At 65.1% G+C, this 15,064-nt stretch overlaps 3 protein-coding genes across 3 annotated transcripts; 1 reads left to right on the top strand and 2 right to left on the bottom strand.

Moving 5' to 3' along the window:
• Positions 1-39: 39 nt before the first annotated feature.
• On the bottom strand, positions 40-2,146 carry MTFP1 (mitochondrial fission process 1). The gene is made up of 4 exons (XM_048322928.1): positions 2,041-2,146; positions 912-1,039; positions 615-838; positions 40-243 (listed from the first exon to the last, which is right to left on the bottom strand). The coding sequence occupies exons 1-4, from the start codon at positions 2,090-2,092 to the stop codon at positions 168-170; spliced, it is 480 nt and encodes a 159-aa protein (XP_048178885.1). The 5' UTR covers positions 2,093-2,146; the 3' UTR covers positions 40-167.
• A 429-nt stretch (positions 2,147-2,575) lies between these two features.
• On the bottom strand, positions 2,576-7,517 carry SEC14L2 (SEC14 like lipid binding 2). The gene is made up of 12 exons (XM_048322925.1): positions 7,410-7,517; positions 5,483-5,558; positions 5,355-5,398; positions 5,137-5,196; positions 4,847-5,035; positions 4,071-4,166; positions 3,845-3,905; positions 3,688-3,771; positions 3,459-3,565; positions 3,244-3,383; positions 2,990-3,159; positions 2,576-2,892 (listed from the first exon to the last, which is right to left on the bottom strand). The coding sequence occupies exons 1-12, from the start codon at positions 7,461-7,463 to the stop codon at positions 2,762-2,764; spliced, it is 1,212 nt and encodes a 403-aa protein (XP_048178882.1). The 5' UTR covers positions 7,464-7,517; the 3' UTR covers positions 2,576-2,761.
• A 3,242-nt stretch (positions 7,518-10,759) lies between these two features.
• On the top strand, positions 10,760-14,885 carry RNF215 (ring finger protein 215). The gene is made up of 10 exons (XM_048322926.1): positions 10,760-11,044; positions 11,706-11,837; positions 12,130-12,201; positions 12,275-12,360; positions 13,048-13,102; positions 13,316-13,420; positions 13,522-13,638; positions 13,720-13,857; positions 13,995-14,097; positions 14,211-14,885. Exons 1-10 carry the CDS (start codon positions 10,760-10,762, stop codon positions 14,231-14,233), a joined length of 1,116 nt encoding a protein of 371 aa, XP_048178883.1. The 3' UTR covers positions 14,234-14,885.
• Positions 14,886-15,064: the final 179 nt, after the last annotated feature.

The raw sequence follows: 15,064 nt of genomic DNA, 5'->3' as shown, positions 1-15,064 counted from the left end.
GCCTGGCTGTGGTGGCACCTCAACATCACCCATCAGGGCTCATGTTTGAAATGGTTTATTAGGACCAGTGTGGGGCAGGGTGGCCACTCTGGGGGTCACCAGAGTGAGGGGTCACAGTAGGTGGGTCACAGCAGCATGCTTCAGTTTCCCCAGAGCGTGCCAGGTGCTCAGTGGGACGTTGGGGGCTCTCCTGGTGTCCCATAAAGCTTGCGGAGGCTGGAATCCATCAGGAAATCCACAGTCCTGCAGCAGGAGAGGGCATCAGTGGAGTCCCGGGGGGGGTCTCTGGGGCAGTGGATGTGATGTGGGATGGGTGGGGCTGTCCTTAATATCCCTGAGACAGCAGCACCACCAAAACCAGGTTTAGCACAGCCTCACTGTGCTAATCCCAGCTCAGCTCCAGATAATCCCCATCCTGGCAGGGACATGTCCTGGCTGGACCCCAGCAAAGTCCCTCTGGAGCGGAGACAGCCCATCACCACCCTCTGCTCCCAGCCCCAAGCCCGTACTGGGACCAGCTCCCCAAGGAAGACAAATGCGCTCCATCCCTCTGGGATGTGGGGATGGGGTGGTGGCACCCACCTGTCCCCCCGCCCCAGGGGTGTCCCCGTTACCTGTCGATGGGGGTGATGATGAGGGGGATGGCAGCCAGCCCCAGGGCAGTGGTGGTCCAGCGGCGCACCGGCAGGGGCCAGCGGGTGAGGGACCCCAGCAGGGCCAGCGAGGCGGCGCAGAGCCGGTTGATGGTGAAGCCAGGGATGGCCACCGAGGCCAGGCTCTGCCACACGAAGGTGTCCACCACGGCCACCCCCACCCGTGTAGGGTCCTGTGCGTGGGCCTGGGGGGACACAGGGGTCAGTGGAAGGGTGAGGAGGGAGTGGCTGGGGGGATGAGTGGAAGGGGGCACTCACAGCGGCGGCTTTCCGACCCTTGTCAATGGCGTCGGCGGTCACGTAGGCGGTGGCCACACCGTAGCTGGCCCACACCACCGGCACTGGCACCAGTGGGCGGAAGGACTCGCCCACCTCGTTGGCATAACCTGAGGGGATGGTAGGGTCAGGGACTGTGTCCCCATGTCACTCTCAGAGTCTCCCAATGTCACTGGATGGATACTGCACAAGGGGGTGTTTGGAGTGCCTGGGTCTCCTTGGAGCCCACTGCCACCAGGACAGCTGGGCTGGGGGTGACTGCTGCCAGTGCTGGTGTCTGTGACGGGTGCCCAGTGCTAGTGACGGCGCCCGGTTCTGGTATCTGTGTCTCTGCCCAGTGCCCATAACTGGTCCTGCTACCCAGGGTCTGTGCATGGTGCTGGTGTGCAGTGCCCAGAGCCAGGGCCCGCTGTGTGGTGCTGATAACCAGTACTAGAACTCTTTATCAGTGCCCAGTGCTGGGTGCCGGTGCCCCGTGCCCGGTATCACGGACCTAGTGCACTCACGGTACCAGCGCTGGGTGTCAGTGCCCGGTGCCCAGGGCAGTGCGGTGTGTGGTGTTGGTGCCCGGTACCCACCGCAGTGTCTGGTGTCAAGTTCCTAAAACAGTGCTGGGTGTCAGTGCCTGGTTCCCGGTGTGGTGCCTGACGTCGGTACCCGGTACCAGTGGCGTGCCCAGTGCCCAGCACTGCTGCCCAGTTCCTGGTGTCAGTACCCACTGTCACTGCCCGGTTCTTGGTGCCAGCACCTTGTGACAGGGGCCGGTGTCCGGTATCACGGCCCCGTTTGCGCAGCCGGTACCCGATGTCAGTGCCCCATACCCAGCGTCAGCACCCCCTGTTTGTGCTGCCGGTACCCGATGTCCGTGCCCAGATCCCGGTGCCGGTATTTGATGTTAGCGCCCAATGTCAATGCCCAGGTCCCCGTGCCTGTACCCAGTGTCAGTGCCCGGTGCCGGTTACCCGGTTTCCGGTGTCAGTGCCCGCTTCTCGGTGTCAGTGCTCAATGCCAGCGCCCGGTTTTCGGGGTCAGCGCGCAATGTCGGTTCCCGGTGCCGGTTCCCGGTGCCGGTTCCCGGTGCCGGTTCCCGGTGCCGGTTCCCGGTGCTCACCCAGGTATCGGACCCACGTGTCCCGGTAAAGGTCGGGCTCCTCCTGCCCCATGGCGCGCGCCACCGCTCCCGCAGCATGCCCCGCCCACCTCCCTACGTCATCAAACCACGCCCACAAGCTGATTTGCATAACCACACTCAACATACGTCACTCACCCCGCCCCTCCGCGCCGCGGGATGGCGGCGGGGGCGGGACCTGGCCGAGCACGTGACCCCGCGGCCTCCGGTCACCGGGGCGACGGGGGCGGTTGTGGGGCGGAGGGGCAGTTACGGGTCTGAGGGACAGTTGGCAGGCTGAGGGGACAATTGTGGGGCTGAAGGGTAGTTACGGGTCTGAGGGACAGTTGGCAGGCTGAGGGGACAGTTGTGGGGCTGAGGGGTAGTTACGGGTCTGAGGGACAGTTGTGGGGCTGAGGGGGCAGTGATGTGCCTGGGAGCAGCTGGGGCGGTCATGGAAATAGGGGGTGGTTATGGGGCTGAGGGGACAGCAGGGGCAATTCTGGCTCTGGGGAGCCACAAACCGGACCAGACCCCGCTCAGTCCATCCCTTTACTCGCCACCCCAGGCAGCAGCAGCGGTGGGCACAGGACCCACATAAGGCACAGAGTTTGGGGGGGCTGTGGGCGCTCGGCCCCGTCCGGCCCCGCTCGGCCCCCGCCTCAGTCCGGCAGCTCCATCCTCCTGCGGGGCCATCCTGGGGGCGCGGTGCAGCCCGGGGGGCTCAGGGGCTGTGGTTGGGGGACTCCTCCTGGATCTGCTGGGCGGAGGCGGTGTCGGGCAGCAGCACCTCCACGCTGTAGCTCACTTTCTTGGAGTGGAGGAAGCTGTAGGTGTTGTCGAAGCGCAGGACGTCTGCGGGGGGACAGGGGTGTCAGGGACACGGCGGGGCCAGGGACAGGGGGAACGGCCCGGGGGACCCCCAGCGCCCCGGGGAGGGCTCGGCACTCACAGATGCCGGGCGTGGAGCAGGTGAGGGAGCCGTCCTCGGGCACCATGTGTGCGTTGTAGCGCTGGTTGGGGAGCACCTCGGTCATGTCGCCCGCCCGCTGCCGCTCCCCGACTTTGGTCTTCAGGTACACCCCGAAGCCGATGTCAGCGCCCTCGGAGCGGAACTGCCACCTGCAGGGCACAGGGGAGCTGCTGCGGCGGGGCGGGGACACTGCGGGAGGCACCCGCTCCCCGCGGCGCGGAGCCGCCGCTCACCTGAGCACGCAGCCGGGGAAGAGGATCTCGTACTCGACCTGGTGGGACGAGCCCCGGTTGACCACGACCGAATGTTCGTACTTCTGCGCCAGCTGGTCTCGCACGTAGTAATGCTGGGGCACGTCCCCGCCGTAGTTGATCTGTAAGGGATGGAGGATGTGGGGGTGGGGGAACTGCCCAGATCCCCTAAAGAACCCAGCGGGGGCTCTTCCTACCTTGCTGGAGCACTTGGGGTCCCCATCAGGGTCCACCAGCGTCCCCCCGTACTCCACCGGGATCTGCGCGGGGTCGATGTACTTCTGCAGGACCTCCTTCCAGTTGGCTGGGGGGAGGACAGTGAGTTTGGGGGGGCTGTGAGTTGGGGTATCCCCCCTGGGTGGGGTGACAGCAGAGGGGGGATGTGTCACCCCAATTTGGGATGCTCCGGGGAGGGTCAGGACTCACATCCCAGCACCACGACCTTCTTGCGCGTGTCCTCGCTCAGGAAGTGCTTGACCAGGTTGTAGGCCACGGGGAAGAGCTTAGGGGCTGGGGGTAGTGGGAGGCATTAGGGGGTGTCAGCACCCAGATAAGGGGAGCAGGACCCCAGGGCCGAACTCACCCTTCACAATAAAGAGGCGCTTGAGCGACTCAGGGTAATTCTCCTCAAACATGGACAGGATCTGCAGGATGGGGGAGCTCAGGTCACCCATCCCAGGCACCCACCAGGACCCCACCCCAGAACACTGCGGGGTGCAGGGCACTGCAGGGACCTGCTCCTGCATCATCCCAGGGATCAGCCCAGATCCCTGTGGTCCAGCAGGAAGGGGGTGGGCAGGAACCCTCACCTCCCCATACGTGTCCACAGCTGGCTTCCAGAGGTGCTTCAGGCCCAGGCCTTCACAGTCATACACCATCATCACCATCTCAATCTTCTTGCCCAGCTGGGACAGGAGGATGGGGGGGATCAGGCAGGACCCACGGGGAGGTCCAGGGATGGGGTGGTCCCCAACAGGCTGGTCACCCCAGCCACAGCCTCCTCCCAGGCAGTGACGTGGGGAGAAGGGGCGTCGTGGGAGCTGGGACAGGGACACGGGCTGAGGGACAGTGGGGACATGGACTGGTGGGGATGGACAGGATGCAGACTTGCGGGGTGGGAGGATGAACCAGAGATGGACATATGGGGTTGGCAGGGACATGGTCTGTGGTGGGGTGGACAGGACATGGACTTGTGGGGCTGAGGGAGAGGGACTGGACATGGACCCGTAGGGCTGGCGAGTGAGGACATTGGCTGGGAGAGATGAACCAGAGATGGACATATGGGGCTGGGCAGGACATGGGCTGGCAGGGACACAGGCCGAGAGGGAGGGACAGGACACGGACCTATGGGATATATAGGGCTGTCAAGGACATTGTCTGGTAGGGATGGACCAGAGATGGACGTATGGGGCTGGGGAGGACACTGAGTTGTGGGAATGGACATGGACTTATGGGGCTGGCAGGGATCTATAGGGCTGGGGAAGATGATGACTGGTAGGGGCAGACCAGATGTGGACACACGGAGCTGGCAGGAACATGGTCCCACAGGTCTGTTGGGGCCAGCGGGGTGTGGGCAGGTTCGCACCTTTTTACTCTGCTGGTCACACTCATGCCGGAGCACTTCACAATCCCGGAACTTGTTCTTGAGCAGGTCCTGCTTGGAGGCGGAGAACAGCAGCCCCTTGGCGTCCAGCGGCCCGACGATCTCGTACCACACCGGGCTGCCCTCCCGGTCGTAGCCGCACATCCCGCCGGACATGTACTTCCGGATCACCTGCAGGAGCACGGGGGGCTCAGGGCACCTCACACACACCCTGGGGGACTCAGGGGGACGATCCCCTCCAGGGCCACCCCTGGGAGGCCAGGGACAATCACCTCAGGTGGCTCCCAGGCGATGATGTTGTCGGCATCCATGTACTTGCGGACCTCGATGTGCTGCAGGGGGGGCAGAGCGGGCCAGGGTGAGATTTGGGACCAGGTGAACCCCATGGGCAGGTCAGCCTTGCTGGGGCTGGTGGCCCAGGGCACAGGGTCCCACGCCAGGTATGTCCCAGCACAGCGGGGTCCCCACAAAAGCAGGGTGCCCCTCTCACCTTGCGGAGCATTGCCTCTGCCTTGGGCAGGTCGAAGCTGCGCGCTGAAAGACAGCAGAGAGCTCAGCCTCCCGCCAGCCCCCCGGGGGGCTCCCACCCCACCAGGGCTGTCCCCACTTCGGGGTTACCTCGGAGCCATTTCAGGAGGAAATAGTCGTCCTGGGAGGGCAGGGAGGGCAGCACGTCCTGCAGCTTCTCCCGGAACTGCGGGGACAAGAGGGACGGTTGGTGAAGGGATCCCTGATCCTCCCCAAAAACCCCAGGGCTGGAGGTTTGTCCCTTCCTTGTCCCCACAAAACACGCCAACCAGGACTGACCGGGTGAAGGGTCACCCTGTGCCCTGTCCCTGCCCCATATGCAGCCGGGATCAGCCGTCACCTGGCAGGGGACCGTCCCCAGGCTGGCTGCCATGCTCTGGGTGTCCCCCAGCCCTTGCGTAAGGTGTGAGTGTGGGCTGTCACCACCCCGCTGCTCCGGGGGGTCCCACAGGGACTGGGTGAACCAGTCCCCTCCAGCGGTGTCCTTTGGGATGGATGGAGGCGGTCACTGCGTGTGCCCCTGCTCCAGTGACACCCCAGTGGGCCACAGCCCCCCTGGCACAGGCAGGAGGGTGTCGGGGCACAGGTCGGGGTTTGTGGAAGTTGGGGTGTCCTTGGAGGGGGTCCTGCAGGGACCAGGCAGACGGGTCACCCCCAATCGCATCCTTGGGATGAAGGCAGTCACCAGTAGATCACCACATGTCCCCCTGTTTCAGTGACCCCCCAGTGGGTCACAGCCCCATGGCACAGGCACAAAGGTGTTGGGGTGCAGGACTGGGAGGTTTGGGGGATCCAGGGTCCCCTCTCCACATGGCCCCACTCACCACAACCAGGCTATGGCCCAAATCTCCGTACCAGCCGAGGCCCTCCCCTTAATGAGCCTGATTAGCTTATCTCCCGCTGCATTTAGGGGTAATTAAACCCGGGATTAGCTCCTTCACCCTGGGACAAAGCCGGTGGTGGACGAACGGGTTCGGCCGCTCGCCTCCCTCACCCGCCTGGGACACGGCTGGCACGGGGCACGGTTTGGGCTCCGTGCCCCACGCCTGCCCCTGCCCCCCGTGCTGGCACCGGGCGGGGTCATCGCCCGCCCGTGGAATGTGGCTGGGTCCGAAAGGCAGCGATAAGATAAAGGCGCGGGGGTGCCCTCGTGGTAGGGGTGCACTGAACCCCGATAACGGCTGGCACCCAAACACGAGGGGCTGGCAGAGGTGGCCGTGGTGGGTGACAGCCATCGGTTCTGGGTGTCCCCGGGCCCGCAATCCCCGCGGTCGGGGGAGGAAGTTTTCCGGTCCCATGGGAAGGATGGGAGAGGGGTGTGGGGCTCGGCGGTGCCCAGTCTGGCGGGACACCCGGGATGGTCCTTCCCTGGTGGGCAGCACCACGGGGGGCTCAGCCCGTGGGCTCGGGGTCCAGGGTGGGATGGAGGTGGCAGAAGACTCCCGTCCCAAGGGCCTGCAGTGAGGCAGGAGGGTCCCCAGTCCCGGGGAAGGATGGGAGAGGGATGGGGACCCATCAGCGGGATGGTCCGGCCAGCGGGACCCCCAGGACCCACCCAGGACAATCCTGCCCTGGTGGGCGGTGCCACAACGGGGCTCAACCCGTGTGTTTGGGGTCCGGGATGAGGGGTGGAGCCAGCGGGAGCCTCCCGGGGCCGGATTTTGGGGGCGGGGTGGGGGCTGAAGGCGATGGGACCTCCCCGAGGCCAGGAATCGGGGTGAAGCGGGTAGGTTTGGGGTGCGGAGCCCTCCGGAGCCCGGAGCGGGAGTGATGCCGGTGGGTTTGGAGTCCGGGATGGGGGGGCTGGAGGAGGCGGTAGGAGCCGGCCGGGCGCGGGGGTGATGCCGGTGGTTTGGGGTGCGGCGGGGGGGTGTGGAGCCCCCCGGGGCCGGAAGCAGAAGTGCCGCCCGTGGGTTTGGGGTGCGGGGTGGTGGTGATGCCGGTCCCTCGGCGGATGCGGGCGCGCATCGGGGTGGCACAGCCCGGCCCTGGCCCTGGTCCCCCCGTCCCAGCTCACCTGGGCCAGCACCTCCGCCTGCCGCGGGCTCAGGTCCCCGACGCGGCCGCTCATGGTGCGCTGCGGGCGGCTCTGCCCAGCTCCGGCGGCCGTGAAGGCTCCGAGCACCTCCCCGGGACCGCCCCCCGCCCCGCCCGGCCCGGCCCGGCCCGGCCCGGCCCCCCACCCACCCCCGTGGCCTTGGACCCTGCCCGGCCGGTCAGCGCCCGCCGCCTCCCCGGGATCAGGGATGCGGGGGGTGATGGGGGCTTAGGGGATATGGGGGCACAGAGGGGCTTGGGGACTATAGGGGAGTATGGGGGTATGGGAGACTTGGGGGGTTATGGGAGCTGTGGGGGTTTTGGGGGCACATGGAGACATGGGAGATGTGGGGGGCATGGAGGGTTATGGGGGCATGGGGAGCATGGGAAATGGAGGGCTATAGGGGTATGGGGGCTATAGGGGATATGAGGGCATGGGAAGGCACAGGGAGGCTTGGGGACTATAGGGGAGTATGGGGGGTATAGGGGCTATAAGTGATATAGGGGTTATGGGGGACTTGGGAGGGTATGGGATCTATAGGGGATATGGGGGTATGGGGAGTGTGGGGGCTGCTGGAGGTGTGGGGGCTTAGAGGACCTTGGGGTTATGAGGGACTTGGGGGGTATAGGGGCTATAGGGGATGTGGGGGATATAAGGGCAAGGGGCACCTGTGGGCTCTGGGGGCTGTAGGGGACATGTGGGGTATGGGTGCATGGGGAATATGGGGGCACAGGGGGCCTTGGGGGGCTTGGGAACATAGGGATTTGGGGGGCAAGGGAGAGATGAGTGTAGGGGGCTCTGGGGGTTATGGAGGGTACAGGAGGGTGGGGGGGCCCTATGAGAGTTTGGGGGACACAGTGGGGTAGGGGGGGTGTGGGAGGACATTGGGGTATGGAGGGAGATGTGGGGCAGGTGTCAGGGACAGGGGATGGGGACAGTGATGGGGACAGCAACAGGGATGGGAGGTGGGGACAGAGGTGGGAACAGGGATGGAAAGTGGGGCAGGGACAGGGTGAGAGTGGAGGGGGCAGGGTGCCAGGTAGAAGGGACAGGGATGGGAGATGGGGCCAGGGTACAGACTGAGGGCTCAGGTGCAGTGATTGGAAGATGGGGATCAGGAGCCCGATGCCCATGGGGCTGTGTGTGTCCCATGCAGCCATGGATGTCCCACAGAGCCCCGTGTCCCCCATGGACACATGGTTGTCCCAGAGAGCTCTGCATGTGCTATGGAACCATACGTGTCCCCTGGGGCTGTGGATGTCCCACAGAGCCATCTGTGTCCCATCTGTGCCAGTTCCATGGAGCCATTTATGTGCCACAGAGTCATACATATCCCTTGGAACTGGGACCCATAGATGTCCCATGGAGCCATCCACGTTCTGTGGACCCATAAGTGTCCCCTGGAGCTGCAGATGTCCAGGAAGGCATCCATATCCCACGAACTTATGGATGCTCCACAAAGCCATTCCCCCCTCTCTGTGGGGCAGCTCTGGCAGCAGCCACCCCCAGGCTCCATTTTGGTGTCCCCCCCCCCCGAATCTTCAGAGTCCCCACATCCGTGCTCGCCATTCCAGGCTGGTTCCCGAGCCAGCGGTGCTCTCGGCTGTTGTTTATGGCACATCCAGACCCGTTGCAATCGGGATGTTTCACTGTGTGGTTAAACCGGCTCTGGCTGCGGCCGTGGGAGGAGGCACCGTGCCCATCCTGTGATTAAACCCCCGCACTTACAACACCGATGGGGACACAAGGGACACGAGGACACACCCAGACCCATCCCACGGCATCCTGCAGCCATGGGAACTGGGTTCCACGGCCCCGAGTCCCGTCCCCACCATGGCCCCTGCCAAAAGCAGGTCAGCCTGGGCCCATGCCGTGGCTAATCCAGCCGGCAAATCCCCCTGGTGGCACATGTGCTGGGCACACGTGGCCGGAGCAGGGCCAGGATGTAGCACCCGGGGGTCAGGATGTGGCACTGGAGGCTGCCTGGCACCCGCCAGGATGGGGGTGCTGAGGGGTGTCCGGTGCGGGGGGCAGTTGGGTTTTGGGGTACTTGGGTGTTGGTGTGTGCCCATGTCCCTGCCCGTGCCATGGCTGTGGGTGCATGGATGGGTGCCATGTCCCTGTTCCCTCTGGCTATGTCGCCCAGAGCACATGTGTCCCTGTGTCCATGCATGGGGATGTGGTGGACACGATATCGGTGTCCCCATGCCTGTTCCTGTCCCTGTCACTCTCCTGGTGACAGTTGGTTTCCTGGTCCCTGTGTCCATCCCTGTTCCTGTCCTGCTGCTGCTGCGGTTCCCATTCTGGTCCCAGCCCCTGTGCCTGTCTTGCTGCCGCTCCCAGTCCCTGCCCCTGCTCCTCTGCTGATCCCTGCCTCTCCCTGTTCCTGTCCCGGTCCTGGTCCTGGTCTTTGTCCCCATCTTGGTCCCATTCTCTGTTGTTCTTCCAGTGCCTCTCCTTGTTCCTGTTTTCCACCTGCCTCCTGCTTCTGTTCCCATCCTGGTCTCATTCTTGTCCTTGTCCCTGCCCCATCCCTGTCCCAGTGCTGGTTCCCATCCCAGTCTCAGCCCTTGTCCCCGTCTCGATCTCAGTCCTGGTCCCCATTCCCTGTCCCTGTTCCTCTTCTGGTCCCCATCCTCTTCCTGGTCTCCATCCCCATCCTGGTCCCTCTCCCTGTCCCCATTGCCTTCTTTGTCCCTGCTCTGTCCCAGTGTCCAGCTTGGTCATGGTCCTTGTCCTTGTCCCTGTCTCAGTCTTGGTCCCTGCTCCCTATCACTGTACCTCTCCTGCTCTCTGTCTTCATCCTGGTCTGCATCCCCATCCCCATTCCCATTGCCATCCACTCTGCCCCTATCCCTATCCCTGTCCCTGTCCCAGCGCTGGTTCCTGTCCCTGTCCTTATCCTGAGCTTTGTCCTGATCCTGATCCCTGTCCCTGTCTTTATCTTGGCCCTTGTCCTCATCCTTGTCCCCATCTGCATCCCGTCTCCTGTCTCTGTCCTTATCCCAACCCTTGTCCCGATCCCTGTCCTGATCCCTATCCCATCATCTGTCCCTGTCCGTATCCCGACCCTTATCCCGATCCTTATCCCGATCCCTGTCCTGATCCCCATCCCGATCTCTGTCCCTGTCCGTATCCCGACCCTTATCCTGACCGTTGTCCCGATCCCTGTCCTGATCCCCATCCTGATCCCTGTCCCTGTCCGTATCCCGACCCTTATCCCGATCCCTGTCCCGGTCCGGGCCCTCGGGCTCCCCCTGCGGGCGGCGGGCGGCGCGGCGGGTCCTCCCGGGCGGCAGGGGGCGCTGCGGGGCGCGGGGCGCGCAGCCATGGCGGCGGTGCGGGCGGCGCTGCTCGCCCCGCTGCTGGCGCTCGGCCGGGCCGGGTCGGGGCCCGCCACCCCCGCGCGGGTCGAGGTGGCCGTGTCGGGGCCCGGGGCGGCGGGGCCGGACGGGGACGGGGCCGGCAGCGGGGCCGGCAGCGCGGGCGCGGCGCCCGGCGGCTCGTACACGCTGCGCGGGGCCGTGCTGGGAGCGGGGGGCGGCCGGACCGGGCCGGGCCGGGGCCCGCGGGGGGAGCGGGAGGAGATGGAGATCCAAGGCCGCCTGGTGCTGGTGAGCGGGGGAGACGGGGAATGGGGCCGGGGGGTGCTGTTGGCACGGGCGAGGGATTGGGAGGGGAGAAGTGGGAACTGGAGGGCACTGGGAGATACTGGGGGGGGCAGGGGGCAGGAAGGGAGGGAGGGGAACAGTGGGAACTGGGGGGCACTGGGAGACATTGAGGGCGGCCGGTGTGTATGGGGTTGGGGACGTGGGAGCTGGGTTGGCAGTGAGGAGGGGGAAGCAGTGGGAACTGGGAGGCACATTAAGGCGCCAGTGGGCATTGGCAGGGCAGCGGTTAGTGTGGGAGGGAGGGGGGGTCGGTGGGCACTGTGGGCCAGCGGGCGCTGGGGTGAGACCTTGGGCACTGGGACAGGAATGAGGCAGGGGAGAAGTGGGAGCTGGAGGGCACTGGAAGTCACTGGGTGTTGGTGGGGAGGCCAGAGACTCTGGGGGACTGACCAGGGCAGGTAGCCCGCTGCCCGGGTGTGGCACGTGCAGGCAGGGGAACAGAGGCAGTGGGGGCCAGGCCGTGTTCCCTGTGCCACCCCAGCTGCTGTCCCTGTCCCCACACAGTGCCCGGCTCCCCAGGACCCCTGGGAGCATGGGGGTGCTTTGGGGGTGCCCTGAACCTTGGGGTGCATCCCAGCTCTTCCTCTCCTTGCCGTGTCCCCAGGTGGGTGACGTGGAGCCGGAGCTGGGTGCTGCTGACAGCTGGATTGGGGTGGTGCCCGTGGGCACCGAGGAGCCAGCCGAGGGCCCCCGGGGTGCCAAGGAGGAGTCCTTCACCACCGCCGTTGTCACCAAGGTGACCCTCTGCCTGACCCTGTGCCCTCTGCCTGGCCCCATCCCCTGCCTGGCCTGGGGGCTGCAGGTCACAAACCCACAGGGGTGTCACCTGGGGTATCTCCCAGCCAAATCTGGGGGGTCCTGGTCTGTGCTTGGTGGCCGGTGGGTCTCTGACAGCTTCTGACCCCTCTTGGGTTCCTTGTGACTCTTCACCATGGCAAAGAGGTGCTGGGTGCTTCCTGCAGCAGGACAGGAGCTTGCTGGGGACACAGTCCCGCTGTCCCCTGATGGTGTCCCCACTGTCCCTGCAGATGAAGCGAGCTCTTGTGCTGGGGGCCTCCGCCCTGCTCATCCTGGCGCTGAACCAGAACGCCATCCGTGAGGTAGGACAGTGCTGGTGGTGGGGCCGGGCAGGGATCGTGCCCCGCTCATGGCTCCGCTTCCCTCCTGATGCAGCTGGATGTGTCCCAACTGCTCGCCAAGCCCGTCATCGTCATCCAGTCCTCGGACAACGTCACCAGGCTGCTGGGAGCGCTGCTGCGGTATGGGCTGGCATGTGGGAGGGGCTGGACCCTGCCTGGTCCGTGCCTTGTCACTGCCTTGTTCTTGCCTTGTCCCCCACCGGGGGGGGCCACTGGGGGCTGTGACACCCAGGGACCACCCCGGGGGTCTCTCACTCAGCCCGTCATGTTTGCTGGGGTGGTGTTGGACCATGCTGAGGCCAGCTGGGGCCGAGATGTGTTTCTTGGGGAGATCTGGGTCAGATCCAGCCCTTCCCCAGGGCTGGAGCTCTTCCATGGGTCCCCATGTGGTGGTTGGTGTGACAGTGGCCTCAGCCAAGCACTTTAGGACTCTCAGTAGAAATTATCCAGATGGTTTGGTTCTTGTCATGGCACCGGCATCCCCACAACCTCTGTGGGTGTTTGTCTCCACTACCAGCAGCAGTGGGACCCCCTTGATCCTCCTGACTTGTGGGACATCAGGATTGCTGCAGTGGTGTCACATGGGGAAACTGAGGCACTGGGTTGGGAGAAAGAGCCCGTTGCAGGGTCACTGAGGGCTGGGCATGGCTTGGGAGGGAGTGTCTCGCTGCCACCTCCCCTGTGTGTTCCTCTGGTCCCCCTTGGTCACTGCCCATCCCTGTGGGGAGTGGGTGCTCCCTGGCACTGGGGAGCTGTGCCTGGATCCTGCTGTGTCCATGGAATTGACCCTTTTCTCTTTGCTTACAGTGGGCTCCGGGCTACAGCAAAGATCACGTACCAGGCAGTGCTGCTGGAGAACCTGGTATGTCTGTCCTTCCTCCTCTTCCTCATTCTGCCAGGGCAGGGCCTGACTGTGCCCAGCCCGACTTCCCTGATCCATGGGAAGCAGCTACAGGAAGCAGGGAAGGTGGGAAAAGGGCAGCTGGCAGCACCAGTGTTCCTCCTCCCGGGACACGTGTGCTCGCACTGCTGGACGCTGCTGTGACCATCAGCAATGCCGTGTCCTTCCTTGCAGGGAGTGACCCTCACGCTGTGGTCCACCTGCGGCCTGTCCCGAGGGGGCCTCTATGGGGAGTGGCAGGGGGTCATCTGCCCCGGGGAGAGCAGCTCGCAGGTCCAGGTACGGCGCTGGGGTCCCGGTGGGGCCGGGAGCGGGGCTGGGAGTGGGGCTGGGATGGGGCCGGGTCTCCGCCTCCTGTCCCCACCACGCTGTCCCCACAGAAGTACCTGCAGCAGCTGTGGAACACCATCCTGCTGATCGCCCTGCTGCTCTGCACCGGGGTCATGGTGCAGGCCCAGCGCCAGTCACGGCAGGACCTGTCGGAGCGGGATGCTGAGGTGGGAATGTGGGAATGTCTCTGCTGTGCTTCATGCCGGGGGTTGTGGGGTGGGCTCTGACCCTCGGCTCTGCCCTCGCAGCTGGACCTGAAGCAGCACATCCGGCAGCGGCTGTCGGCGCTGAAAACGCGGCGGTACCACCCCGGGAAGCCGCCGCGGAGCCGGGCCTGCGAGATCGATAGCTGTGCTGTGTGCCTGGACCAGTTCCACAAGAGCCAGGTGGGACTGGGGGCACTGAGCACGCCCTGGGCCGAGCCTCCTGTCGCTGGCCCGGGCTGGGGTGTCCCTGTCGGGCTCCAGGCTGTGTCCCAGCTGCCTGGCTGTGCTTACATGTGTCCTCACTTCCCTGCCGGCAGTGGCTGCGGGTGCTGCCCTGCTCCCACGAGTTCCACCGGGACTGTGTGGATCCCTGGCTCCTGCTGCAGCAGACCTGCCCTCTCTGCAAGCGCAACATCCTGGGTGAGAACCACTCTGGCACCCGGCCGAGCCCCCACTGACCCTGGGGCACGGGCTGGGGAGGACCTGGAGCCCGCCAGGCCCTCTGTGCCAAGGCTCTCTGTCCTCCCTTGCAGGGAACTGCTGCACGGACAGCTAGCTGGCCCAAGGACACACTCCAGGGACAGACCCACGGCCGCTCCAGGGACAGGGAGGGGGGCAGGGGGTGCCCGGTGAGCAGTGCTTGCTGCTGGAGCAGGGTCAGCGTGGCTGTGCCCGTCACGGTGCCCGGACTTCAGACAGGGAAGGACTTGGGGCTCTCCTTCTGGGTGTGAGTAGAGGGGTGGGGGTCCAGATGGGCAGTGTTGGGGAGGGAAGATACGGGGCACCCATGGGTGTAACAGGATGGGGGCTGGGGCAGGGAGAACCCTGGTCCTGCTGTGCTCTTGCCCTGTTCACAGCAATTTTTCTAAGTCTTGGGTTTTTCGTCTATTTGCTGATGGCCGTGGCAGGGTGGGCAGAGCCCAGCTGCGGTGCCAGCCCCTCCAGTGAGGTGAGTGAGAGACCTGCCAGGACTGGGGCTGGCAGGGCTGTGGGGTGACCTAAGGCCTCACCGTGGGAGGACAGGGGTCAGACACTTTATTTATAATAACTTATTAGAAAGGATGGCACGAGTTGGCTGCAGAGCCAGCACAGGGTTGGCTCACCCAGCACGGTGACGGGGGACGCGCCGCGTCCTGGGTCCTGCCCGGGTCCTGCCCCACGGGCTGCAACGTGGCACGTGTCCATCCCTATTAAACGTGGAGCAAGGACTGGCTGTGTGGTTTGTGTGGGGCTTGCATGGGGCTCATCGGGCTGGTGAGGCAGCTCAGAGGTCAGGGCCAGCCTGCTCCAGTGACTTGGTGGTTCCCAGCCCCTCTGGGTGCTCATGGAAGGGGGAATGACTTCCCCAGTTTGTGGCTGTGTTGGTGGGCTAAGGACGGCTCGGACT

Source organism: Corvus hawaiiensis, chromosome 18 (genome assembly GCF_020740725.1).
Source record: "Corvus hawaiiensis isolate bCorHaw1 chromosome 18, bCorHaw1.pri.cur, whole genome shotgun sequence".
Taxonomy (NCBI): Eukaryota; Metazoa; Chordata; class Aves; order Passeriformes; family Corvidae; genus Corvus; species Corvus hawaiiensis.
The sequence above is the reverse complement of the archived record's forward strand: the minus strand, read 5'-3'. Positions and strand labels throughout refer to the sequence as shown.

Excerpts from the sequence above, each read along its gene's own strand:
- MTFP1 (XM_048322928.1), bottom strand. The coding sequence starts at position 2,092 with ATGGGGCAGGAGGAGCCCGACCTTTACCGGGACACGTGGGTCCGATAC. Across the intron at positions 1,040-2,040 it reads CACGTGGGTCCGATACCTGG|GTTATGCCAACGAGGTGGGC; the intron begins GTGAGCACCGGG and ends CCATCCCCTCAG. Across the intron at positions 244-614 it reads ATCATCACCCCCATCGACAG|GACTGTGGATTTCCTGATGG; the intron begins GTAACGGGGACA and ends CTCCTGCTGCAG.
- RNF215 (XM_048322926.1), top strand. The coding sequence starts at position 10,760 with ATGGCGGCGGTGCGGGCGGCGCTGCTCGCCCCGCTGCTGGCGCTCGGC. Across the intron at positions 11,045-11,705 it reads TCCAAGGCCGCCTGGTGCTG|GTGGGTGACGTGGAGCCGGA; the intron begins GTGAGCGGGGGA and ends CCGTGTCCCCAG. Across the intron at positions 11,838-12,129 it reads CCACCGCCGTTGTCACCAAG|ATGAAGCGAGCTCTTGTGCT; the intron begins GTGACCCTCTGC and ends CTGTCCCTGCAG.
- SEC14L2 (XM_048322925.1), bottom strand. The coding sequence starts at position 7,463 with ATGAGCGGCCGCGTCGGGGACCTGAGCCCGCGGCAGGCGGAGGTGCTG. Across the intron at positions 5,197-5,354 it reads CAGAGGCAATGCTCCGCAAG|CACATCGAGGTCCGCAAGTA; the intron begins GTGAGAGGGGCA and ends CCCCCCCTGCAG. Across the intron at positions 3,160-3,243 it reads TTCCCCGGCTGCGTGCTCAG|GTGGCAGTTCCGCTCCGAGG; the intron begins GTGAGCGGCGGC and ends TGTGCCCTGCAG.